This window comes from Giraffa tippelskirchi, chromosome 3 (genome assembly GCF_054371585.1).
Source record: "Giraffa tippelskirchi isolate mGirTip1 chromosome 3, T2T-mGirTip1v1.2.pri, whole genome shotgun sequence".
NCBI classification, from domain to species: Eukaryota; Metazoa; Chordata; class Mammalia; order Artiodactyla; family Giraffidae; genus Giraffa; species Giraffa tippelskirchi.
Window position 1 is genome coordinate 186,743,455 of NC_137277.1, and position 26,115 is coordinate 186,769,569.

The 26,115-nt window shown below is 51.5% G+C and overlaps 1 protein-coding gene across 30 annotated transcripts in view; it reads right to left on the reverse strand.

The window, feature by feature from the left end:
* Positions 1–562: 562 nt before the first annotated feature.
* The window catches only part of ZBTB40 (zinc finger and BTB domain containing 40), a 75,491-nt gene continuing 49,938 nt past the window's right edge, over positions 563–26,115 (reverse strand). For 9 of the 30 annotated variants that reach the window (XM_081580622.1, XM_081580623.1, XM_081580636.1 and 6 more), the window contains 13 exons: positions 24,782–24,974; positions 22,313–22,449; positions 21,691–21,892; positions 21,189–21,322; positions 19,411–19,579; positions 18,643–19,101; positions 17,380–17,586; positions 13,682–13,846; positions 10,300–10,514; positions 8,827–8,989; positions 7,990–8,076; positions 6,630–6,847; positions 563–4,861 (listed from right to left, as the gene is read on the reverse strand). In XM_081580622.1, coding sequence (XP_081436748.1) covers positions 4,667–4,861; positions 6,630–6,847; positions 7,990–8,076; positions 8,827–8,989; positions 10,300–10,514; positions 13,682–13,846; positions 17,380–17,586; positions 18,643–19,101; positions 19,411–19,579; positions 21,189–21,322; positions 21,691–21,892; positions 22,313–22,449; positions 24,782–24,974 — 2,544 coding nt within the window. In that variant the 3' untranslated portion in view covers positions 563–4,666. Of the gene's footprint in view, positions 4,862–6,629; positions 6,848–7,973; positions 8,077–8,826; positions 9,631–10,299; positions 10,515–13,681; positions 13,847–17,379; positions 17,587–18,642; positions 19,102–19,410; positions 19,580–21,188; positions 21,323–21,690; positions 21,893–22,312; positions 22,450–24,781; positions 24,975–26,115 lie in introns of all 30 variants that reach the window. The other 21 variants (XR_014079682.1, XR_014079683.1, XR_014079686.1 and 18 more) reach the window with 8 other exon arrangements.

Here is a 26,115-nt window from a genome sequence, read left to right on the forward strand (position 1 = left end):
AGAGCCCAGCTACCGAGGACACTCCCAGGATCACTGCTCCAGACATCACCGATAGCTCCAGCTCCTCTCCCCCCAAACACACTGCTCAGGCAGAAAGGCCTATGTCCTAGAGGCCTCGTGGGCTCTGGGCAAGGGTCAGACTGTCCCAGAGTGAGCAGAGCCACCCCCACCCCTGCCTCAGGGCGGACCTGAGCTTAGGGATGTGTGGGGTATGATGCCCCCACTTTTCCCGCAGGACTCTCTGCAGAAATTATGAACATCCTGTCCCCGTGTCTACCTCTCGTTTCCATGTTGGCTGCCAGCAACGTGACATTTTCAGCTGTTCACCACGAAAGGTTTCTGCTTATTTTACAGTTATCTGCTCAGCACTTTGCACTTTGGGGGCAGTTGAGGTTCAAGAGATAAATGGAAAGTGGTGGGTGTTCTCAAGATCCCCAAGGATGCAGAGAGAGAGGGAAGAGGTGAGACATGTAAAGGGGCAGGAATGAACGCTCTCCTCAGCGCTAGAAAATGTAGGGAACGGCTGACCTGTATGTGAAGGACTTATTAATAACAACTACAATTTTCAACACCAAATTCATCAAATCCAGGCTTTTAATTAGAGCTACAATTCTGTGGGGTAAATACAATAATTTCCTCTATTTGTGAATGAGCACTGGGAGGAGGGAGCTCAGAAGAGGATAAGGATCTCACCAAGGTCACAGAGTCACCAAGGGACAAGAGCAGGGATGCGCCGAGGCCGGTCTCTGAAACCCGGACACGCCTGCTCCCTGGGAGCGAGGGTTCAGGAAAAGGAGGCTCCACCCGACAGGCGAGCTCCTGGTTGTCCGCAGGCCATGCTCACATGGTCCGCAGGTTCAAGAGCCCCTCGGAAAGCAAGCCTGTCCAGTCTGGTCCCATCTGACAGCTGGCCACAGCCAGAGCGAGCACGGGTCTGTATTATCACAGTCCATCTGAAACTCACACAGTGCAATTCGTTCCAAAGTACGTACTTTATTTATATAAAGTAGTGCAAGTTGAATGCGAATCATGGTCTGTAATCCAGTTTCAACAGCATCCTGTGCTGGCTAGCTGTCCTCACCACGGGTGGTAGCCGGTGTGGCTGGCCTTTGTAGCGGACACAATCAAACATTTCCCTGATTGGGAAGAAATCTAAATTCGCCCAGGGGATAATTTTTTTTTTTCAACATCACCCCCAAAGCACATCTTCGCCCTTCCTCCCCGGCCGAGTTGGAGGGTAGCAAGTTCCTGACTTCTTTCTGGCTGTGCTTCTAAGCTTTGGCCCCAAGTCCTACCAGCCCCAAGGTTTTCCATGGCAACAAAACACTCCCTTCGACCCCAGATCATTCTTTCATGCCCACTTTCTCCCTGACTCCCCAGAACCTTGGAACACGCTGGGCCCAGTGGAGCTGGGCAGAGGCTGCTCAAGCCCTCCTCTGATGAAAGCACCCCAGGATTTTCTCCATCGCTGCCCAACTATCTACCCCAATTTCACAGAAATACCACTTGTCCCCTGGAACCATTCTGTGTAAGGGTAGCAGTTCCTCCAGATCCATTTGTAGATCTCAGGCACATGAGATGTAAACACCACCCGCCCCCCCAAGTACTAATATGTAACCAGCCTATGGTGGCTGCAGCGTTGCCTGGGACAGACTCTGGGCCCGCCCCCTCTTTCTCCTCGGTGCGGGTGCCACCACGGGCAGAGAACGGGGTCCTCGTCCCTGTGTGCCCTCGTCTGACTGGGTCTCCTCTGCCCTCAGCCCGCGACCCTCAGGGCTCTTTCCTGGGGGATGAAGCTGAAGACACTCCGTGGTTGGTGGGGGGGAGAGTCAGACAGCTTCCTCAGAGAGGACTTGAACCACCAGCGGAATCCTGCTTTCACACTGAAGACTGTGGTACTTCCTGGGATCAGAGTTTCCCACACACACAGCTTCTGAGACGGAAGAGACAGGCTTCATAAAACAAACAAGTACAGACCGTTGTCCCTGCTTCACCCCCTCTCAGCCTCTGCTCACACAGCTGCCCGGGCCCATCTTCCCAGGGCGGTCCTCGCTCTTCAGCGTTTGCTGTCTGTCTCACTCACCTGTGATGAGCAAACGCCTTTCCATCACGGATCCCTCTTCCTATGGATCAGACTCCAGCCTGGAATCTGCCTGCCCTTTCCTCCTCAGCAGGTGTTTCAGGAGCTCTGGGATCAGAGAGGGGCGTGGGAGTGGGGGGTGGGGGTCTCACGAATAAATCCAAGTGTTCCAAGAAGGCCCACAGACTCCTGTGTACCATGGCCAGTGCCCCAAGGTTCAGCCCCAAGACCGCTGGGGCAGCAACACAGCAGCAAGGGCCGGCAGTGCCACGTGAGGGCCGGTGATGTGGACAGAGGGGCCCGGGTGACAGTGTCCTCCCTGGCAGCACTTCAGAGTCTCTTGGGCAGACAGAACTAGAAAAGTCTTCCTACAATGGAGTCCAGGCTTGGGGGTCTCCAGGGAGCAACGTTGTAAAAATCACTGTTGATGCGGCATCTCGCAGAGGTCCGCTCGGAGCAGAAACGAGACTCGGGATGGACCTTCCCCACGCGCTGACCAGAACCAGCACAGGCCTCGTGCTCCCGCTGGCCGTGCCAGGGCTCAGAGTGCAGCTGGCGGCAAGCCCCACTTCCCTGCCTGCTCTTGGCAGAATGAGCCGCGGGTCCGGCGATTCTGAGAAGGAGCATCCTGCCTCCATCCAGGTCTCTGTCTGAAACCTGAGAAAACGGTGTCTCAGTACTTGAAACGGATCGGAAAGTTGGGTTGAAAGTTTACAGCTTTCTTTATTCAGAGGACTTTTTTAAAAAGAAAAAAATCACTTTCCCCTACAGGTCCCCAGTCATTAATTTTTAAATTTTTTCTTTTTCTTTTTGGCTGGAAGAAGTTTTGATGATGCTGTGATTCCCAAGTACCCATGCCTTCTTATCTGCCAGGCTTGGCCTCCACGCCCTGCGGGTCGGGCAGCTCCATTCTTTCAGTGGGGTTTTATCTGCTGCCAAGCGGAGGTTCGGTGTCATCTCGTCACTTGCTGGTCAAGAGAAGTCCTGGTCTGACAGCTCACGGGGCTGAGAAACCTTACGAAGATAAAGACAGCCCTGGCAGAAGCAGCGAGGGCCTCACAGGGAGGCCAAGTCTTAAAGGTTTGAGCTCCATCTTCTGGTCAGTTTTTGGCCTTTGAAAACTTCATTTACTTCCTAATGGGAAGATCCCTGAACTGACAAGTTCAAGCGATTTGCACAGAAAATGAGCACGCGGCTGGAGGTGGGAGCGAGCTGCCGAGCGGCCTGCAGAGAGCAGGCTGGTGGTAACGGCCATACTGTGGCCCTTCCGGCAAAGTGTGATGGCGATAAAAGGACCGACCTCAGTGACTCGAGTCGACCCCCTCCCCTGCTGATGCCTGCTGATGTGAAATGTGCTTAGAGAGAAGGGGTGGCCTTGTCTTCGGGCAGCCTGGATCGTGAGGGTGAGGGATCAGACAGGGGGTCAGCCGCACAAGCTGGCAGGGAGCCGTGCTGGGCGTGGACACGCTGCCCTCGCAGACATCAACCTTCTGGCATCAAGGAAAGGAAGATAAATGCTAGCCATTCCCTCCAAACGGCGGGAACCTATACCCATCTAATTGCACTTCATAATGGATTCCATAAACCATTAATTATCAGATTATATTTTGGGAACTGAAGACCAAAAGAAAGCTTTGTGAAATTCAGACTCCAGAAGACCGCTGGCCAGCACTCCCCGTGGCGGCCGGGAAGGGCTCTGCCAGTGGGGCTACACACAAGACAGGAGAGACCAAGGCAGGGGGAGGAGTCGGGGGCTGCGGGCACCACTCCCCCTGGTGCCCGTCCACCAGCTACGCTCCCTCCCGGTCCCACGTGCACGAAGGGGAGGGGGCCAAGGCCTCCAGGCTGGGTGGAAGCATGAGGCTTTGATTAAGGAAAGGGGATAAGGAAAGGGGAAATGCTGTGGGAACCAGCCTCCGGTGCAGAATACCATGAGGCGTTTCTGGGAGGGCAGGCGTGGCCTCACATTGGACACCCCTGCGGCTATGGGAAGGGCTGATGGAACCGACAGGGTGGGCCTCCGCCTGGAAACGAGGCCTTCCTGACGAGCACGCTACCCATCCTTCCGCCGCCATGCGGGGGGCCGGGAGGATGCCAGGTGTGAGGAAAGGGACTCCCGCCCGGTCTGACGGCGCTGCTCCCTCGCCCTCAGTGGCCAGAAGGCACTGGCAGCCTGTGCCGGTCCACTCCGCGGGCCACGGTCCCGCCTGGAACTGCCACTCTGCACACTGAGGGCTGCCAGCACGTCACACTGTCCCTCTGGTCCCCGGCCCCCACCCCACTGCTCCTTCAGGCTGTTTCAGAAGCCACACTCCGCTTGGGGGCGGACAGGGTCACAGAGGCCGCCGCAGGAGGCCTGTGGGGAACGGGCCTGCCGGCCACGGGGGGCGGTCGTGTTGGCTGCCGATGACTCAGATGCTGGTTTTATGAGAACAGCCATGCTTCTTCCCCCTTCCCAAGGGAGACCACTTAGGTTGGTGCGACGCTAAGACGCTCAATACCGTGCCAGGGAGGAAGGGCAACAGGCAAGTGTAGAGCTTTTCCTCCACTGCACATGCAGGACCCACCCCCGCCGTGAGCAGCCATTCATTTGGCCTCCCCACAGATCAGGGTCACGGTCCCATCCAGCAGGTCCTCCACAGTCACGGCCACGAGCTCAGAGCTGGTCTGGGCCGTCTGTGAATCCGGCAACGTCACGAACACCTGCGAGCCCGCAAGCTGGGTCTCCTCCAGTGTGATCACCTGTTCCGTCGGGGCCACCGGCTCTGGGGTCTGGATCACCTGAAAGGGAAAGACCGCGAGGCAGGGCTGGGCAGTGTCCACAGCGGGCTCCCCAGAATTTACATGGTTTTCCTCTCACGCTGTAATGATGGTATTTATGTTTTCACCTGAGGAGAGCAATTACATGTGCCTAATGGGAAGAGGCAAGTCCAACACACCCGTGATGCAAAAGAGAAGGCAGGCAAACAATTTAAATAACTCTGTGTGCTAAATTGCTATAATTTAGCTCAGCGCGCCAGCTCAGGGCGCCCGGACTCTGTGATTACACACCAGTGAGCACAGGCTCCGTTTCTCACACCGGCTCTCCTGTCTCGAGGATTACACCACAGAGCTAAATGCCATGCGAAGGAATGCTACTGAATGAAAGGGGTTCGTGTCATGCTGGGACCGGGGAAACGGGGATGGCTGACCAGAAGCCTCAGCCTGCCGTAGGTGGTGTGTCTGGGCCTTCATCAGGCGAAGGGCCTCACTTAGGAGCCTACGTGGCTGCAAGTGGACAGCTGGACAGAATGTGGCTTCTGTCAGCTCCCCCGCGCAACTCACCTGGCTGGAGGCACCAGCTTCTACAGGCCACATGTGCCCCTTCAAATGGGCATCAGCTGTTAGAGATGACGTCCCCATCACCGGGAGAACTAGTCTGGTTAAGAACACCTAGTTCCTGCCTGAACCTCAACCTTCTGAGCCATGGAGCTCGGGATAGCTGATGCTGTCAATGCGGAGCGCCCGGACGGGGCTCAGCCTCCCTGATTCTTGAGGGGCGGCCGAGAGCGGAGAGTGTCCTCCACTAGACAGGAGTGGAGAGACGGGGGGGGGGGGGGGGGCCAAGCTCAGCCACGTCTCTGCTCTGGGAGGGAAGAGGCTGACTGCGACGTTCAAGAAAAAATCATTTAGGACAGCAGCTTTCAAGCGGTTGTTTTCTTTTAACAATGGACTCTTTTCTGTTTCCCCCCTGCAAAGGACATCTTACCAAGAATCCTAATATATATATATAAAAAATAAAAGCAGAGCTGTTCTTGAAACGGCAGCAGGAGCAGCACCCAGAGGCCTGGCCACCTGCCTTGCCCTCTGCTCTGCACAGACGCCTGCAGGAATACGGCTGAAGGGACTGCTCAGTGGGACAGGATGGGGCGCGGCCCAGCCAGCTCACAGTCCTTCTCTGGTCCATCCGCAATTTACTGTCAATCAACAGAAGGGAATTTCACTTCCTCTTCTGCCCCCCTCTCTGGAGAAGACGGGAAGAGCAGAAAGAGTTCCAGAGACACAAAGAGGGGCTGGAGCAAACACAGCCTTGAAACCTGAGAAAAGGCGGGTTTTCCCCCAGAAAAGCCCAGACATTCAAACGTGCTCTGAGCCCCACTCACAGGGGCTATCCGGGCCTTCAGCTGAAGGTGGTCCCAACAAAGAGCTCATCCACCTCCTCCGAGGTTTCCTGTAACTCTGACCACACCCCATGGTGGCCTGCAGGGGGTGAGGGAGGGCGTGAATTGGGAGCAGAGGCCCAGATCCTTTTGCTTTTGAAAATTCTTTTTCTAGCCTCTCTATACCCAGGGGCCATTTCACAGGTAGCCACCAGGTGGCTAGAATTTTGTGTTCTGTTTGATAAGAGGTCCAGACAAGACTTCTGCAAAATCCTCCTGGCCATGAAGTCATCACTCACGGGGCCCCTTGAGAGTCCCAGGGAGAAAGGCTAGCTGTCGGGAGGGGCTGCCTCTGGAGAAGCCTCAAGACCCCTGGGTCAGCACCCCCGCATCTGAGGCCCCAGAATCACCTGCACCATCTGTGACCGGGCTTCAGCGCCCATCACCTTCGGGTGTTCCGACTCCAGGTGACAGTCCAGCTGGGCCTGGGAGGTGAAGAGCTCCCCGCAGAGCTCACAGGGGAAGGTGCTCTCCGACTGCTTGAAGTGCTCGGTGGTGACGTGGTGCTGAAGCGCCCCTGGGAAGCGGAAGGTGGCGGCACAGTACAGGCACCGGAAGGGCTGCGACCCTGCAGGGAGGGACGGACAGTGGCTGAGGGGAACCAGAGTGGGGAGGGGACTGGAAGGAGTTGGGGGGGTGGGGGCGGGGAAGGTCCGGAGGCAGCTCCTCAGCTTGCGTGGGGCCTGGAGCTTGAACAACTTGGGGAGCCCTCTTTAGGAAAATTAATACAAATTCACACACACAGGATTAGGGGCAGAGCTCTGGGAAAGTCCCGCCAGTGAGAGGCCCCAAGTCCAGCTTCATTAGCACATCCGATTCAGGCTAAATCTGCCTCTGCCAAAGCCCATTATTCATTCATTCAATGGTAATGACACTGACGGTGTTTCTTTTGTCACTTTTAACATCTCTGAAGTGGGATCAATGACATCTACCGCTGCTGTAAGCCCTGCAGGTCGGGTGTAACTGTCAACAAGTGCCTGCGCACGCATGCCTAAAGGGGCAGCATGGAGGCCTACAAGATGCTTGTCTACTGCCTGAAAGAAAAGCCCTGAGACGGGAGCCATGCGTGTTTTTAACTCACAGGAACCAAATGGTTTAGGAGCAGGGAGGTCAGGGTTGGACGGTCAGCTGCATTCCCAAAGCAGGAATCAGAAGAGACTAGCTCTACGTAAAGCTCAGGAGACCAAAACCGCAGGCCTTACCACACACTCCCTCACCGGTGCCCTTGATGGCAGAGGACCTGCCATTCCAGCCCTGGGTGGAATAACACGCATGCCAACAATCTCACCTGAGCGCTCCTCTGGGAAGCTGAGTTATGTTAATCAACTTAAGGAGGCAGACGAGAGTGAATAAAATCTACGTCAAATTGAGCCCAGAGCAGAACTCAGGATAACCAGTCTTTCTAATGCTTCGTTGAAGATGGTGCCTCTTAAATAACTGGCATTTAGGTTTGATGGGACATAGCAAGAGCAACGATAATCCTAGGTAACGCGTAAGAGGCCTACCTGTGCGGGGCCTGGGGTGTGCTCCGTGCACTAACGTGTTCGGTTCTCACAGTTACCCTATGAGGTAGGCAGGACATCGGCCCCGTGTTGTAGATGAGGGACCAGTCAGCTGTCACTTAGCTTGTGCTGCGCAGCTGTAAATGGGGGACGGGGAGGGGACGCCCCCTGGGCAGCCCTGCCCTGGAGCACCCTGCGGGGCACTGACCTGAGTGCTGGCACTTGATGTGAACCTGCAGCAGGGCTGGCGTAGGGAAGAGCTCCTTGCACTGGTCACACTCGTGGAACTTCATGTCTGCGCAGCGCACGAGGAGAGACACGGTGGAAAGATTGAAAGGAGATCGGAGGCTGGGGAGTACCGGGGCTGGGGCTGGGGCGAGGGCGCACACGTAGTGGGCATCTGCCAAGTGCTAGGGACCTGACACCTATGCTTGGGGGCTGGCCCAAAAGTTCGTTCGGTTTTCCTGCAAGATGCTCCTTTATGGCCAACCCAATACACCAGCAAAATGTGTGGTAAAGAGCCTCAGACGTGGATCCAGAATGGCTGGATGTAAAGGGGAGTATTGCAGAATCAAAGGAGGAAACACCTGGTGCTTAGCGACGTGCCATGCGCTCAGGAAACCCTCCCTGACTGCAAGCTGCTGTCATTATGCCCCCATTTACCTGCCACACAGGTGTGAATAATCGACCTTCTGAAGGGAAGGAAACGGGTTCAGAGAGAGGGGTCACTTTCCAAGGTCACACACTGGAGTCAGGATTCCCACCCCGGCCTGTGTGCCACCCGGTCCCGTGTCACGACCACCATCACTCGGGGACAGCAGGAGCCATGCTGCTCGAGGTTCCAGAACCTCTGCCACTCACGCTAATGTCACGGGTGGACTGACGTGGCACCCGCGGGTGTGCCGGGGCGCGACGGGCAGTCACCGAAGCAGCCCGCGCTCCAGCACGGGGAGGAGCGATCTGGCGCTGGAGCCCAGGGCGCTAAGCCGCCCAGCCCCTCCCACTCGTCAGCCCCCACGCCCTTCCTGGGGCGCCCCGACCTCACCTGCATGCTCTGTTTTGATGTGCTGCTTGTGTTCGAGGGCGCTGGAGAAGGTTTTGTCACAGGAGCTGCACTGGAGGGACGAGAACTTGGAAGATCGATGGTTCTGAGCAGCGAACACGTCTGGGTGGTGGGTCCGATTGTGGTACCACAAGCCAGACAGTTGCTGAGAGGAAGGTGGCAAGCGTCAGGTCTTAAATGTTCTGGCAAGCTGGAGGGTTCAGAGACACTCAGGAGAGAAAAGCGCTCCCAGGGAAGCTTATGATCTGGAGCCCCACTCTTTTTTTTTTTCAAGAGTTTATTTGAGCAAAAATGGATTTGAATAAGGCAGCAGCCAATCTAGCAGAGAGACATGGGCTCCAAAGAGTGGGCAGTCCAGTCTACCTGGAGTCTCACCCTTACCCATCACCGTGAGCACTAACAGGCAAGGGGAGGCTGGTGTTCATGGGCGCGAGGTGCCCGTGTATTCACTGAGGCCACTACAGAGCAGGGCTGGGCCCTTCAGAAACGCAGCCTCACAGCAAGCCTAGGAGGGAGGTGCTAGGCTCTCTGCAGTGCCCAAGGTCACACGATTAGCAAACAGAAGCACCAGGACTCACACCCTGGCCTGCTGACTGGAGAATCCGTTCTTCACCACCCAGCTGTCTCTCGGAGGCCCAAGGCACAGCAGGGAAATCTTCTGGAGAGGGGCTGCTGTGCCAGCTCCGAAAGCCAGTGTCCCTTCTTCCCAGGTTCCAGAGCAGCACTGTGACACTCTCCCCACAGCTCCAGGATTTCCTAGAGACCCGGCCTAGGCCTCAGCCGGCTCTGCAAACCCAACATCCCAGCACAAGGCTCAGAACAAAGCTAGCTGTCCATTTCAGTTGAACTAAAATGAGCTGCTAGGCATTTCTCTGTACTCAAATGTTACAGATGCCAGCAAGGGCCATCCTCTGCTCTGTGGTCTTAGGGAGCTTTTCATAGATGTGGTTTCTTTTTAGATTCATATGAGGTTTCACTTAATTACGTAGCAAACTCTAAGGTAAAAAAAAAAAAACAGAGCTCTTGCCTAGGAGTTAAGGGGAAAAAAAAAAAAATCCACAAAACATCAGTAATTCTGCTAAACAAGATAATTACAGCCAGCGTTACACACCCCATTGTCATCCTCACATCCCTTGACACACGGATCAATTGGTTGCAAAGAATGTTGAGTATGCAGGGAAAAAGCAGCATTCAGTTCAGGACAAGGCTGAACTCTAAGAGAAGGAGGACAAGGACTCCTGGCTCCAATTAAAGCTCCCCACCAACCCCACTCTGACCAGCCACAGCAGAGGAGCTGAGTAAGCTACCAGCTGCATGCTTCGTGAGAACCAGCCGCCTGGTCACATCCTGGAGACAAGGGGTGCTCCACAAGCCGCCAGCCCCGGGGGCCGAGGGAGGCCGAAGGGAGGGCGGGGGTGCCTGGGGAAAACTCCCGCGGGCGGGGGCTGGGCTCACCTGGTAGGCCTTGTTGCAGATGCCGCAGCTGAAGGGCTTCCCCCCAACGTGGGTCACCATGTGCCGCTCCAGCATGGACGGGGCGCTGAAGATCTTGCCGCACGTGGGGCAGGGGTGGTACTCCTTGGAGTGTACCTCGTGGATGTGCTTGCGGTGGTCCTGCAGGGTGGGGAAGCTCATCCTGCACTTCTTGCAGTCGTATGGGTCTTCGATGTCTGGTGGGCAGGAGAGACACCACAGGCAACAGTCAGTGAGAAGCGGTTGGCTGTGTGCACTTCCAGAGTCAAGACTGCTCAGGGGTCACGAAGGGCCACGAGTCACTGTTATCTACCACCCAACCACCTCCCACCTTCATCCTGGGGTGTGGGGGTGAGGCTCCTCTGAGGCTTCTGGATTAAGCACCTCTGAGCATTTCAGGACTGATGCTGAAGCTGAAACTCCAATACTTTGGCCACCTGATGCGAAGAACTGACTCATCTGAAAAGACCCTGATGCTGGGAAAGATTGAAGGCGGGAGGAGAAGGGGACGACAGAGGATGAGATGGTTGGATGGCATCACCGACTCGATGGACGTGAGTTTGAGTAAACTCCGGGAGCTGGTGATGGACAGGGAGGCCTGGCGTGCTGCAGTCCATGGGGTGCAAAGAGTCAGACACGACTGAGCGACTGAACTGAACTGAGCATTAAGCAGTTTACCTCGATTCCTCACTTCGCATCTTACAAGTCAAACTTCATTTTACTATTTTCCAAGAAGTAGGACTCTTCCCTTACCCTGGTGGCGGGGGGCGTTGTGGAGTTTTCTAATTCTCTACAGAGACTACCCACACATCACTACTGAAGCATCACTATTTCCTCTGCGGTCAGTAGGACAACTCAGAGGAGGAATACATCCTTGATCCCCACTTTAGATTCAACTACAAAAACATTTTCTGAAGCCATGTCTGAGGCTAAGTCACTTCAGTCGTGTCCGACTCTGTGCGACCCCACAGACGGCAGCCCACCAGGCACCCCCGTCCCTGGGATTCTCCAGGCAGGAACCCTGGAGTGGGTGCCATGTCCTTCTCCGAAGCCATGCCTACCAAGGGCCATGACGGGCGAGTTTTAAGTGTCCCACATGCCCTCATTCACCCAATCCTTCCAGTAGCCCTTTGTGCAGAGCCTGTGACCAGTCCTACTGCACAGATTAGGAAAACTGAGCTTTAGAGAATGTCCAGTGGCGTGAGAAGGATACCGCGGAGCTGGGTAACAAGGCCACCCTCTGCACTGCATGCTTAACTGGACAAGGCAACTCCTCAGGGGAACCTCAAGAACGAGAACTAGCCCTGATGAAGACTACATTTGCCATCCCTGTGGCAGGAGACTTCAGTCCTTTCTCTGAAAGTAACAGAAAGTAAAATGTTTTAATAATAAAATCCTTTGCCCACAAGAAAGACCTAGCCCACAAGCCCATCTCCTGTGTGCGCTGATTCAGCAGCACTCGGGATCGTTAACTAGTTTCCCCGTGGACATGAGCTCGCGAGATCTCAGATTCACACTGTCTTCTACGACATCTGAAGGAACTCTCCAGAAGCAGTGAGGAGACTATGAAACAGGCAAGAACAGTCGACGAGACAGAGGCCTGGATGCTGGACCTGCTGCAGGTGATGCGTGCCAAGTCATGGCCGAGTGTTCAGGGCTTTCTCTACTCTGAAAATTGATAAAGTCTGCCCCTCTCCTGACTCCATGTAACGCTACTGGGACAATATGACTGGACCAGAATGCCGCTGACAGAGGCTGAGAGGACTTCCAAGTTGTGGCACTGGCTCCAAGCCAGATCTCACTCGTCTGCAAGTCTACCGCAACTAGATTTGCTGGACAACCTTGTAAACTCCTTGGGGGTAATGGGGGGTCGGGGTGGCAGGCACTTTATGTTTTCCTGTACTGCCCAGTGTCCAGCCACATGCTGGGTACATGCAAGCTCTGGCCAAGTGCCTTGCTGGCTGGCTGACAACAGGCCTGAATGTGTTGACAGAAAGCGCATGTTTGTGAGATACTGTATTTGCCAACAGCTAGAAACTGGTGTGTGGGGAACAGAGGCAGGGAGGGGAGAGGGAAGAGGGGAATGCAAGGTGCAGGGCGTGAGAAAGAAGACAGGCTCTGACGGTGACAGATGGCACCGGAGATGGCTGCTCTTGTCAGCAACACTATCTGGCATTTACTGAGCACTTTCTATGTGTCAGGCATGCAGCTTCACGCTTTATGTGTGAGGTCTCTTGTACTCTCACAGCAATCCAATGTGGCAGCATTATGATTTCCTCTAGCTTACAGAAGGGGCGGAGCTTAGGAAGATAAGGAAATCGGTTTAAGGCCTCAAGGAAGTAAATGGCAGAGTAGTCAAGATTCACACCCAGGCCCGTGTGATTTCAGACCCGGGCTCTTAAGCCCCGGCTGGACTGTGCTGATCCCGTGCCTGCTACAACTAGAGCAGCTGGAGACGGTGTGACCAGCGGATGTCTCCTTGATGATTTCCTGATGATGCGTGCGTGCGTGCTGAGTCGCTTCAGTTGCGTCCGACGCTTTGTGACCCTGTGGGCTGTAGCCCACCAGCCTCCTCTGTCCATGGGAGTCTCCAGGCAGGAACCCTGGACTGGGCTGCCCTGCCCTCCTCCAGGGGATCTTCCCAACCTGGGGACTGAACCCGTATCTCCTGTGTCTCCTGCATTGCAGGCAGATTCTTTATCCACTGAGCACCAGGGAAGAAGCCCTTTCTTGATGATGGGGGATCACAAAATCTCCTCTCCATCCATCCCATGTGTGTAGAACGGACGTGTCTCTATCTGTAGCAGTTCTAGTCGAAGGGGACAAAGACCGGGCAGGTCCCACTGACTGAGTGAACACAAAGCATCCGGAAAAGGATGCTGGGCAGCAGGCTGTTAAGGAGCACAGCGAGGGACCACACGCTACACGTTGATTCACAAAGTGTCCGGGCTGCTCCCAGGGGGAGAGGCAGGTTATGACCAGAAGGAGAGTGGGAGAGGCGGGGTGGGAGGAGAAGAAAGCAGCTCAGCGGACAAACGGGAAATATTCTGGGGCTCTGTGAGCCTGTCTGTCACAGAGGCTCTTTCCTTCAAACATAATTGGCCTCTGTCAGCCAAGAAGAGCCAGGTGGGCTAAACCAGAAGACAAGGAAATAGCCTGGACGGAGAAATGAGGCATCACACAGAGACAGGTTAAAATGGGACTCTTCTAGAAATAGCAAAGAGGGACTCCGGCTTTTTGTGGCGGACAGGGGAGGGGAAGGCGCTGAGCGGGGGCCCAGGAAGGTGCAGAGGCAGCCATGGTGAGGCCTGCTGTGTGCCTTCCCAGGGCCTGGCCTGGTGCCCGGCGCAACCTCAGGACGTACTGTGAAAGGTGTGGAGGTGGATGGAAAGGCCATTGGCCTGCCGGAAGCCCTTGCCACAGTCTCTGCAGACATACGGCTTGTCGCCGGTGTGGGTCCTCACGTGGCGGGACAGCTCGATGGACTGGGCAAACACAGCATCACAGTATTGGCAGGCGTACATTTTCCCTGGAAATACACGGGAGTCTGTTAGAGCCAGCACTAGACATGTAGGGCGTTCATAAAAACACAGTCATGTTCTAGGCACATGGCAGGGAAATATAACCTTGGAGATGACAGGAAAACATCAGGCAACGTGTAATGCAGCGGGTGTGAGGCCTGGGCCATCCGATCAGATGGCACCTCACAAACACAGCTGATCATACAGAGAGGGTATCAGTGTGGTCTCCCTGCCCTGAGGGGAAGCACAGTTCTCACCGCACAAGACTACCCATCTGTTAATCTGGCCACTGCACGTGTGGGCGAGCTTATTGCATTCCCAGGAAACAGATACATTCTTGAGCCCAGAAACACCTGAGTCTGGATCCCTTCGAAAACACATGGGGCAGAAATGTACATAAAAATGACAGACACGGCTTTAGAGAAGAATGAAAATTTTCTGCCAGCAACTTGCTCTAAAGATTCTCTTGCCTTCTCTATTTTCTCATGCACGGAATGAAAATACAATGGCCAAACTACACTGCCAAAGAGTATTAGAAGACACAGGTAAAGAGCGTGTCTGGAAACCTGGTACTTGTAAAAAAAAAAAAAAAGCTAGAACAACTGTACCTCCAATCTCCCTTATGGGCCAGCAACAAAGGGGGAAAACCTGTAAGGTTAGGGTCCAGACCCCCCAGATCTAGGGTCGACCTTAACGAGGGGGATCTACCTCATTTTCATTTTTGTATGTTTACCCTTTGGAATAAAATTCTGTTGGGAAAGAAAAGGGTTTCTAGAACCAAGAGCTGAAATTATTGCCAAGCCCAGGACTCAGCCTTTGGCCTTCTCCATCTCCACCTTCTGGATGATCTCATCTCAGAGCCTTGCATTCCACCTGTACACTCACAGCTCTCACATTTAGAGCATCAGCTCCAGACTTACAGTCACTTCCTACCAGTCTCCTTCTCCACTTGGAGGTCTAAGAGGCATCTCAAATTTTCATATACCAAGACAGAGCTCCGGATTCTCTACCCCCCGCCCCCGTCTCTCCAGTCCCCCGTTTCCTTAAAGGGCAGCATCACTTGCCTGGTTGCTCCTGTCCAAACCCCTAAGCCATCCTTCATGCCTCTCGTTCCCTCACATCCCACATCTAATCCTTTCTCCATCCTGTTGCTTCCACTTTCAACAATACAGCCCCCAACTTGAACGTTTTTTACACCTCCCCAAACACAAGCTCTCATCAAAAAGTCTGTCACCTCCACACTGGATTAACTATCTCTTTGTTTATACTATACCCCTGCCTTGTTAAGGTTTATTGTCCAGAGTGGTCAGAGTTCAGCTGAAAAACTGCGAGTCAGATCCTATCACTCCTCTGTTCAAAACTCCCCCGTGGCTTTCTGTGGTAGACAGAACAACGGTCCCAAAGAGGTCCATACCCTCACCCCGAGGCTTGTGCACATGTCACCTTACATGGCAAAAGGGACTTGGCAGATGTGACTAAGGATCTTGAGATGAGGGCACCCTGAGTTACCTGAGTAGGCCCAGTTGGACTCTCAAGGGTCCTTCGAAGAGGCAGGGAGGACAGGCAAGGGGGTGCACAATGACGAGGCAGAGACTGCAGCTATGGAACCCCCTCTGGGAGCTGCAAGAAGCAGGGGACAAACTCCCCGAGAGCCTCCAGGAGGCACGGGCTCAGCCGAAACTTTGGTGCTAAGCTTCCTAAGACCCATTTTGGAATTTTAACCTTCAAAATGGTAAAAGGTAATACATTGATGCTGTTTCAAGCCACTGTTTCTGGAAATTTTTTACAGTAGCAATAGAAACTAACACTCCTCACATAAAAAGCCAAGTCCTTCCCTTGGCTCCTAAGACTCTATAAGAGCCTGCCTTTGGTGACCTCTCTGACCTCATTTCTCAACACTGGACTCGCGTGGACTGTGCTCCAGCCTCTTCTAGTTCTCTCGGGCCCCTCAAGCAGGTGAGGCTCTCTCACTCCCCCGTGGGATGTGGGGGGGTGTGGTCCGCATCGTGATGTTCTCCTAGCTCTTCCATTGGTTCCATCTTCACTGCATTCAGGTTTCTACTCAGATCTCATCTGCCCTCACTGTTGACACAAATAAACAGTGCCCAACCCCCACCCCTACTACTTACTTGGCTTTATTTTCCCTCATTGCAATGACTACTGTCTGAATTTATATTATACATTTATATGTGGTCGGTTTTACGCACTGGAATATAAGTTCCATGAGGGTGTGTATAGTTGCACTATCTCTAGCACCTGGAATAATGCTCAAGAAATTCATTCACTCTGTAAATGTTTATTGAGGGCCTCCTCTTGCTGAGTACTATTCTAAGTTCCACAGATACAGCGGAAGAAGGGGAAAAAAAAGACTGAGTGCTCTACCCTCATGGAGCTTGCATTCTAACGGGGGAGACTAACTATAAACAAAATAAATTAAGACAGTGGATGACAGATTGATCCTATGGTAAGCTCTATGGAGAAAACCAATGCAGGGGGGCTGGAGTGCTGAGATTTCACACAGAGGGGTCAGGAGAGGCCTCACGGGAAAGGTGAGGCATGAGTGAGGACTTGCAGGTGGGGAGGAAGTGAAGCCTGGAGGCGTCTGAAGGGAAAGCCTTCCAAGCAGAGGAACAGCCAGAGCACAGGTCAGCAGGAGGGGCCCCGCAGGTCAGAGGCCTCGCAGGGAGACTGCAACAGGTGCAACAGGGCGAGCAAGGGGAGAGCCGTGAGGGACAAGGTCGGAGGGGCACTGGGGAACTTGATCACGAGGAGACTAGCAGGCTACCTTCAGAGGTCACACTAACTGAGGTGAAAAATCTTTGCAGGGCTTTGAGCAGAGAAATGACCTGCTATGGTTTAGCTTTCAGAGGCTTGCTTGAGCGTGCGCATTGAACACATTGCCCAGAGAAAGGAGGTGAGAGGGGGAGACCAGTCAGAAGGCGACAACAATGATCCAGCCAAGATGATGGTGGCGTTTGTGCTCACACGTAACTGCTCCAAAAGATGCACAGCCTCCTCCAGGAAGCCTTCCCTGACCACACACTTCCTCCCCTCCCACTGGACTACAAACCCTTACGTCCACCTTCCGTGTGTCCCTGTAACGGTTTTATTCCACCTCACACCACTGAGGACTCCGTCGCTACACTAGAGACACTCGAGACCGTCAGCAGCGTGCTCACAGGGGTTCCAGACAAGACGCTTACCACTCACCACTGTCTGATCCACAGCGCATAGTCAACCTCAGTTTTCTTATGCTTGACCTCCACCTCGAAGCTCACAGGATTCCTGGCTTTATGTAAATTTTGTAACCATAAAGTCACCATATTATGTCAGCTCTCCACTCTTTAGAGACTCTCACCATAAGCATCTTACATGTCTGTGCACAAAGGTGTTCCCATCATCTGTGGGCCTGGAGATTCTGTGTCTGTTTCTGCTTTTGATCTACTTGAGATTTTTTATCATGCCTAATTTCCAGTGGGTTTTTAGGCAGCTCACACTGTTAATGTTTTCATGAAAAATGAAGACATTCTCCATGCCTTACCTTCCGAGTGCTTCTTCTTGGTGTGGTAGGCCAGGGCTGAGGCCTGGGTGAAGGTCATCAGGCAGTGCTTGCACATGAACGGCCGGTCCCCCGTGTGAAGGCGAAGGTGGTTCTTCAGGGTAGAATTGGCCGCAAACTTTGCCCCACACTCTTCACAGGAGAACGGCTTCTCGTCAAAATGCTCCGTCAGTTTGTGGTACTGCATGCCTAGGGAAGCCGTGAAAGGGCCCGGAGTTACGAGTGGTGAGCGCTATGAATCCAGCAGGTGGACACACCTGAGCACTGCCAGGCCAGGCCTCGAGAGAGTGCATGGCGTGAACTCACTTTTCTGTTTCACTAGGTCTCGGGCACGGGAAAACAATCTACTTCTGCTGGTTTCTAGGACTCTTTGTTTTCTCTCAAGAAACCAGTGATACACAGAAACCAGAGTATCAGGTGAGAAAGAGCTGGTTATCATTATGAATAACAACACTAACTCTACTGAAGGCACGGTACCAGGTGTTTTAGCTATACTGTCTTATATCTTCACAAAAGTGAAAAGTCGCTCAGTCATGTCTGATTCTTTGCGACCCCATGGACTGTACAGTCCATGGAATTCTCCAGGCCAGAATATTGGAGTGGGTAGCCTTTCCCTTCTCCAGGGTATCGTCCCAACCCAGGGATCGAACCCAGGTCTCCCGCATTGCGGGTGGCTTCTTTACCAGCTGAGCCACCAGGGAAGCCAAAAATCTTCATAACAATCCAAAAAAGTGGGTGTCAATCAGGGTACCTATTTGACAAAGGAGGAAATGAAAGCTCAGGATGCTGATTCCCAAGCTCATGCTCTTCTCAAAACAGTCCCCTGCCTCCACTGTATTTTCTAAGCCCTTCCACAGTCCTTCCTGTATCCTGGAGGCAAGGCCTGGAATCCAAACTACAACACAGTAAGTGCCTTACATACGAAACTTCGAGTTGCGAACTTTCAAAGATGCGAATGTGCCCCTGTATGCCAGCTGTTGAACTGGACTACTGTACTTTTCAAGGTACTGTACTATAAGATTTAAAATGTTTTCTTTTCTGTGTTTGTTTTTTATGTGGTATTTGTGTGAAAAGTATTATAAACCCATTATAATACAGTACTACATAGCCGATCCTGTTAGTGGGGTACCTAGGCTAACTGTGCTGGACTTAATGAACACGCTCTCAGAACAGAAGTCGTTCGTACGTAGGGGATTCACTGTGTTTGAATTATCATCCTCTGTGACCACGCCTTCCTGAACGTACCTGAGGCGTGAGCAAATTCTCGCCCGCAGAGGTCACAGGTCACTGGGAGCCTCTTCTTCTTCTTCTTGGGGGTGCTGGGCTCCCCACCTGCGCCGTGGGCCTCCAGCTGATGCTTCTCCAGCTCCTTCTTGGAGCCCTTGGTCTCGTCACACTCCTTGCACTGCACCTGCCTGCCCTTAGCTGCCCGGCAGCGCTTTGTGTGCACCTTGAGGCGGCAGTAGAAGTGGAAGCTCTTGCCGCAGGCCTTGCAGACGAAGCTCTTCTTGGCAGAGTCAGGGGAGGCAGACGGCTCTTTCTCCTGTTGTTCGGGCACAGCAGCTGTCTCTCCTTGACCGTCCTGGTTCCCAGGCTGGCAGTCTTCTCCGGCTGGCTTTTCACCTGCTTTGTCCTTGCCTTCAGAGTGAAATTTACCACTCACTGTCCACCTTTCCTTCTCTCCCTTTTCCTGAGTAAGGAAGCCTGTGCAGGAGAGAGATCGCATGGCTCTGGGAATTCTCCTGGCTTCTACTTTGCTTTCTAACTTTCCTTCTTTGGGGGAGACTGGAAACTACTTGGGACCCTCATCAAACTCTAATGAAATATCATGGTCATCTCTTCTCTTTGACAAACATAAATTACATCTATGGTCTATGACTTTTCTAAGTATTTGAGAGCATACAAAATAAATAAAGTAGTGATGGATGAACTCTTCCATGAACTGCTGCCTCTTCTCTCCAACAAGGAGACAAGCTGGGGGCCTAACGGGACCTCACCTGCCCTGCTTCTTACCAGCGCACGCTAACTCCCGCATGACGGGCTGCAGGCCTGGGAAGGATCTGTGGACGCTGCATAGGAGCTGACATATTTCAGTGGCTGAGATGGATTTTTCCGCGGCTCTGCTCAGCACTGCTCCCAGGGAAGCTTCGGGGCTGGCTGTCTCAGAGGAGATGCTCAGAATCTAAATGAATACCATGAGACCAAGGTTTGTGGTTAACATCAGCAGATTTTCTCTATGATTTTCAACTTAGAAAACAAAGCTAATTTCAGGGAGGCATTGCCCCATCTATAATAAATACCCATTTCTCGCTATACGTATAGCAGAGAGCCCCCTTTTCTCCAAGCGCAGGGAAATTTGCAAAATTTAAACAAGGAGACACATGTGAAGACCACTGTGCATATACAAAGGTGCAAGCAAGGAATCGAGCATTTTCTATGAGAAATATTTTCTCAGAAACCAGGAGTCTCTTAAAGAACTTTTCTAGATCTCAGTATCAAATGCTTGGGAGTGCTATAGGACGTGGCTGTTGGCATTTCTGTCTTGAAGACTGAGATAATTTTTCATTGTATATAACAGTCTCAGTGTCGGGAAGCAATTCTGCATGATCAGTGGCTTCACATTTTTAGATACTTAGATGTACCCTTTTAAACATCATTTTCTTTCATAAAGAAACTCAGCTTTTTAAAGAAGGTTCAAATAGGGGCTTTAAAGAGGCCAAGAATATTATTTCAAAGCCACCCTCTCAGAATGTTAGAGCTATCAGCAGAAAGAATCAGTAAGCTGAGAAATAAAACTAAACCATCCACAGATGGCCAAACGGAATTTTCATTTTGGGGGATATTTTATTTCTGCTCTTTTCAAGTCTATCTAAATAAACCTGATGTCCCTGGAGGCAAGCATGAGACCAATTAGTGAGGCTAAAACTGATCAACGGCAGAAGCCCCATCTCTGAAGCGCGAGGCACGCTGGAGAGAGTCTAGCAGATGAATCTCTCCTCTGAAGCCCTACAGGAACGTGTGCCATCTTCTGCCCATCTGAGAGTCAGACCAAGGTGGAGCTGTCACCTGTGTGGAGAGTCAGAAACCACCCTTCTACACACCACAGCCACACCCATCTGGATCAAAAAGCACCATAGGTGAATCTGTAGCTCAATTTCATGCTCCTTTATGATTCTTTTATACTCAAGATGCACATGATCCTGGAATGAACATCAGTGAATTTCCCCCGCCATCCCCACCTGGTTTTTCTGGGATGTCGGCCACACTGCGAGAAGCCTTACAGAAAATGAGTTGGCACTATTTGCTACCCCATATGGGCAAAAGCTTTGTTCTATGTTTATTTTGACTCTTTCTAGAAGCCAGAATAGAGTGTGTAATAAGACCAATTTTACTTTTCTTCCTCTGAAAAAAGCTGCTTCTTAGAACATGTGACAGGAGAGTATCATGGTTCCCTGAGTTTTCCTAGGTTCAGACAAAAGGACTCAGTCCGCATCTGAGTCACTTGAACCCGTGTTCCAGTCCTGGCTGCTCCTCTGACCGGCTGGCACATCCTAGATCTGTCACTGAGCCCTCGGAGCCCCAGGTCCCTTATCTGTAAAATGTGGGTGACAGCACCCGCCACGCAGAGTTAGGAGGATTAAAAGAGCAAAAGCGTGACACGTGTCGCTTGGCCCCGGGCCTGCCCACAGCAGTCACTGAACAGGAGCCGGCTCCTCCCTTCGGAGTGCACGTGGCCCTGGGCGCCGACGCTGGAGAACGCCCCCAGACGCCGCGTTCTGACCCCAGCGCACCTCTTTCATGGTCTCTGCCAGGCGCGCTTCCTCTGAGGCCAAGCACTGGAGTTGAGCCGTTTGCTGGATGGCCTCTAGGATCGACCTGTGATGCCTCAGGATGGTCTCGAAGGCAGCACTTTCCGGGGTCATCACTGAACAAAGAAGGATTGAAAACTCATGAGTAGAACTCTGAGCTCCATTTTTCCCTTTCACCTTTTCTCAACTCAGTTCTTCAGCATGAGAATCTATTTCACCTAGCTCCCACCTGGGCGGGGGCCAGGGGTGGGGGAATGGCAAACTGCACTGAAGCTGGAGAACTGATATCATTCACAGAAGTGTAGAATAACTGCCCACATTTTACTTTAAAAGGTTTACAAACTCCCATGTCCTTGAACAAAACTGCCGGTCCTTACTTCTACTGGTTGGGATGCGGAAGACTGAAAGAGAGCTCTATCTTCCGGCAAGACTGACAATAATCTCTGGAGGGGGCAAAGCAAGCACCGAGTCCCTGGCACCCTACCTGCCTGGAAGAAAGCGTTAGCGCCAGGCTCCCTTCGTATTTCCTCCATGAGCAGATTCAGTGGGCAGGTCTTCGTCTCCTGAGCCATCAGGAGCAGTTGCCAGATGGCCGCTGCAGACAGTGCGTGTTTTTCTAGAACTGCTGACATCAGAGCACTGAAACCACCAGAACCAGCATCACGTCTCGCGAGCGTCTCCATGACCTTCAGGATGCAGCACAAACACACACGTGAGGGACTCTCTAGCCGATGGTCCAGGTACAGAACTGCAAGTCTGCAAGTCACTGTGTCACAGTGAACACATTTCTGGGGAGGTTTTCGACATTCTTCACCTCTTTCAACCTGAGAGATGTTGGTACATGAGAAGGTTTTCCATTCCTCCTTTGGAAAGCCCTTCCTTACATCATTGCAGACATTACAACTGCCCTACTTGTCACTCTGCCTTGGAAACGGAATTGCCTTCCATTTCTCCTTCTGTGCTGACTTCCTAGCCTATCATTTCTCAGCATGGCTGTGTGTGCTTACATAGAATACATATTTAAAAAAAAAAAAATATATATATATATATATGTTAATCTTTTCCCTCCTCTCTCATTTTGCCCACCCTTCCTCCCTCTCTCTTACCTCTTTTTCTCCAGGGACTACACTCTTCACGTGTGGGATCATTCTTAGTAACATCTTGTTGTCTGTGAAAATCTCAGAGAGGTTCTCATGATACCGTCTCAATAGTTCAATCCCATAATCATCAGGGTTTGCTTGGACTGTAAGGATATTAGCAAAACAACAACGTTTGATGTGACAAAGCCTCCTTAAGGGCTTCTTCTAGATGACGTGAGGGGAGTTACAAATGCGGGCGGAAGAGATCGGTGCGGGAGCCTGGTCTCCTCTGAAGCACAACCGCGGCTCCTGGCCTGGGGCCTCACACACGTGTGCTCACGTCTCCTCCGGGCTGTGCTTAATCACTCAGTGCCGCGGGGCCACTAAACCCACCAGCATGCTGAAGTTAGCGCCCAGTGGTAGAAGCTAGTGATTGCTCGACAGGGGGGTAATTAGAAGGCTGTACTTGTAAGAGATTCAGATTCAAGGGATATTTTCGATCAGGCCTGAGGTAAAGCATTCATGCGGTGATTCTCAGTACAGGCAGGCACGAGTCAGGAGTGCAGTAGCGAAGCTGACTCATCCTTCTTCTGTTTAGATGCCCTCGGAGCCAATCTGTTAGCGGCTCTCTTTCAAGAGGTCATATTTATTTGAAAGCAAAGAAAAATCAAAACTATAGGCATTCCCTTTAGTTCTGCAGATATTTAAAATTTTATTCTCCTCTCTGGCCCAGTAACTCCACTTCTGGGAATCTAGCCTTAAGAAATGATCTGAAGGCAAAAAAAAAAATTTTGTGTACAAAGATTTCTGCCACTATGTATACCTATGGCTGATTCATGTTGATGTATGGCAAAAACCAGCACAACATTGTAAAGCAATTACCCTCCAATTAAAACTAAATAAATTAAAAAAAAGATATTTGCCACTAAGAAACTCGAGATGATGATGATGAAGAAGATAACAACTAACATTTGCTGAGTGCCTATTATGTGTATAGTCAAGCCTATGGTCTTTCCAGTAGTCATGTACAGATGTAAGAGCTGGACAGTAAAGAAAGTGGAGTGCTGATGAATTGATGCTTTCAAACTGTGGTGCCAGAGAAGACTCTTGAGAGTCCCTTGGAAAGCAAGGAGATCCCATCAGTCAATTTTAAAGGAAATCAACCCTGAATACTCTTTGGAAGGACTGATACTGAAGCTGAAGCTGAAGCTCCGGTACTTTGGCCACCTGATAGCAAACAGCTAACTCATTGGAAAAAACTCTGATGCTGGAAAAGACTGAAAGCAGAAGGAGAAGAGGGTGACAGAGGATGAGATGGTTGGAAGGCATCACAGATTCAATGGACATGAACTTGGGCAAACTCCGGGGCATGGTGAGGGACAGTGAAGCCTGGCAAGCTGCAGTCCATGGGGTCGCAAAGAGTCTGACACGACTCGGAGACTAGACAATGACAAAATTATGTGCTGAGCTCTGTGCTCAGCGCTTACATATTTATCTCATAGTAGCCATGAAAATGAAGGAGTGGGTGCCATTCTCACCCCTATCTCATGGAGGAGAGAATGAGGTTCAGAAGGGTTAAGTCACTTACTCAGGGTCACACAGCTACCAAAGAAGGCAGGATGCAAACCCTAGGAATTTTGACAGACTCCACCGTTAGGTTACATGTGCCACTGGATACAGGCACAAGTAAAACAGCCTATGTATCCTGATGATGGAAACTATACAGCCTTAAAAAAAAATCCAGAACTCTAGGGAGTGTTCTGAAACGTGGAGAATGTTTACGTTACACTGTTAAGTGGGGGAAATGATAAAATGTAGTAGAGTATCTCAACACTGTAAAAATAATGTGACAATGTGTTAATACTGACATAATCAAGCAGGATTTGAGGTTCTTTCCTTCTTTATTTTTTGAACAGTTCAAGTTTGTATAAGGATATGTTATTTCTATCAACTAGTAAAAAAGTTCTCTTACTTCCCAAATACTCTTTTTCTGAAACCCACCTCAGTCTCAAATGCTCTGGGATGGGGGGGCGGGGGAGGGGTGGGGGGGTTGGCTAGAGCTGGGTTGTTTTTCTAAGGGATGGGATATGGACCCATTAACCCAAACTGGCTGGACACAAGGGGTGGTCCACTCTGGGCACTGCTGGAAGCAGACAGCACTCCAGTGGGCGTGAAGGCGTCGGGAAGTGACTTCCTGCTGCTCACGTCTGTGAGCCCATCTGCTCCACAGGCGTTCAGCCCCGGGAAAGCTGTACTTTCGTAAACTCTGAACCAGGGGAACATCACAGGAGAGTTTAATGGAGGAGAAATTCTCGGATATCCAATCCTAACTCCAGAAACGCTGAGGATCACTGATGGGAGACAGCGAGTTTCTCTGTCACAATGGCCTTTCCTAATGCTGTCTTACATCCCCAGTGAGGAGCCAAATGGGGAGTTTTAAGCTATCATTTTCTGTAGCAGTGATCCCAGTCCAGAGAGTCAATAATTAACTTATACCTGTGGTGCCCGGCAAAGCGGCTAATTTCTGCAAATTCTCCAGCAGAAGGCCCAAGTCTGGGAATGTCATCTTCACAGCCTGCAGCAGTTTTACCAAACTCTCAGCACTCAGGGTCTTCTCTTCAGACATTCTGTGCAACAAATTTTCTATTGTCTCCTTGGGTGTTCTGCCCTCACAGCAATTCAGAATCACCTGCAGTGGCGAGCAATCAACCCGACACAAGTTACTGGCAATTCTAAGTGTATCTGACACACCACTGGAAAGCCCAGCAAGACTGCATTACAGCCGCCCCGTCTCCAGCTCTTCTTCTGCTGTCTCTAGAGCTAGCTGTCACAGTCTCTTCCTTATTCTGTTTCAATAAAATGCAAAGCATTCTCCAAGTAAACAGCTCTATGAAAATATTTCTCTTTCAACGGCAGGTCTGTGCATATTCTTTACCTCACTGCACTGTGGGAAAATATTCTTATGCTAGGCCTATGTGACAGAGCGAGCAGTTTACATCAAAGCTTTAGATTGAGTCTGTTCAGACACTAAAATTGAGAAATCAACTAGCAATTAATAAAAACGGTTACAGTGTTTTCCTGTTTCATTCAATAAAGTGGCTAGAGGTTGCAAGTGCAGAACAATTCTATTATTTCCCTTCCTTTATTGATACAGCAATTTGAATGCCCAGATACTTCATTTGTCTGTGGTCTCCACAATGACAAATTTAAAGTGCACTTTCGGGTTATTCTCCTTGTGGGTTCCTCACTACCCCCCTCCTCCCTAGTGGCCACAGACACCGGTTCCAGTCATCATCCGCGGTCCACCCGCTGGTTCTTCCCTGCTGCACTAGAGGCTTCTCTGGGTCAGGAGGGCACAGGGCTCCAGCAAGAGGGTGAAAAGTCAAATCCCTGACAGTTACTTTATAGCTATTTTCCTACTACAGTAGAACTAATTCTTCATGGACTGCAACTCCTTCTGATAACTTGGTTCTTGTGGATAACTTTGGGGATTAGTTCAGTACATGTAGTCTATAGGTTCACAGTAACTGAATCCCGAGGTTTCCTTTGGGAAAGTGCCAGCTCTCAGGAGAAAGAGTTACGGAAGATCAGTCATGGTTTCATGTCAGAGGATGCCACTATCAAATTACTCCCATTTTAAAAATAATAAATTCAGCTCTAAAACCAAATTGGTTTTATATATGTAAAAGAAGTATTATATCTATGAAAGGCATGTGTATATTATAAATTAAGTCGTCATATTTCTTGTCCGTGCAGAACATAGTCATTCTCTTTAAGGTCTCATACATATCAGATTTCTATCTACTAAATGAGTCATAATTTAAAACAAG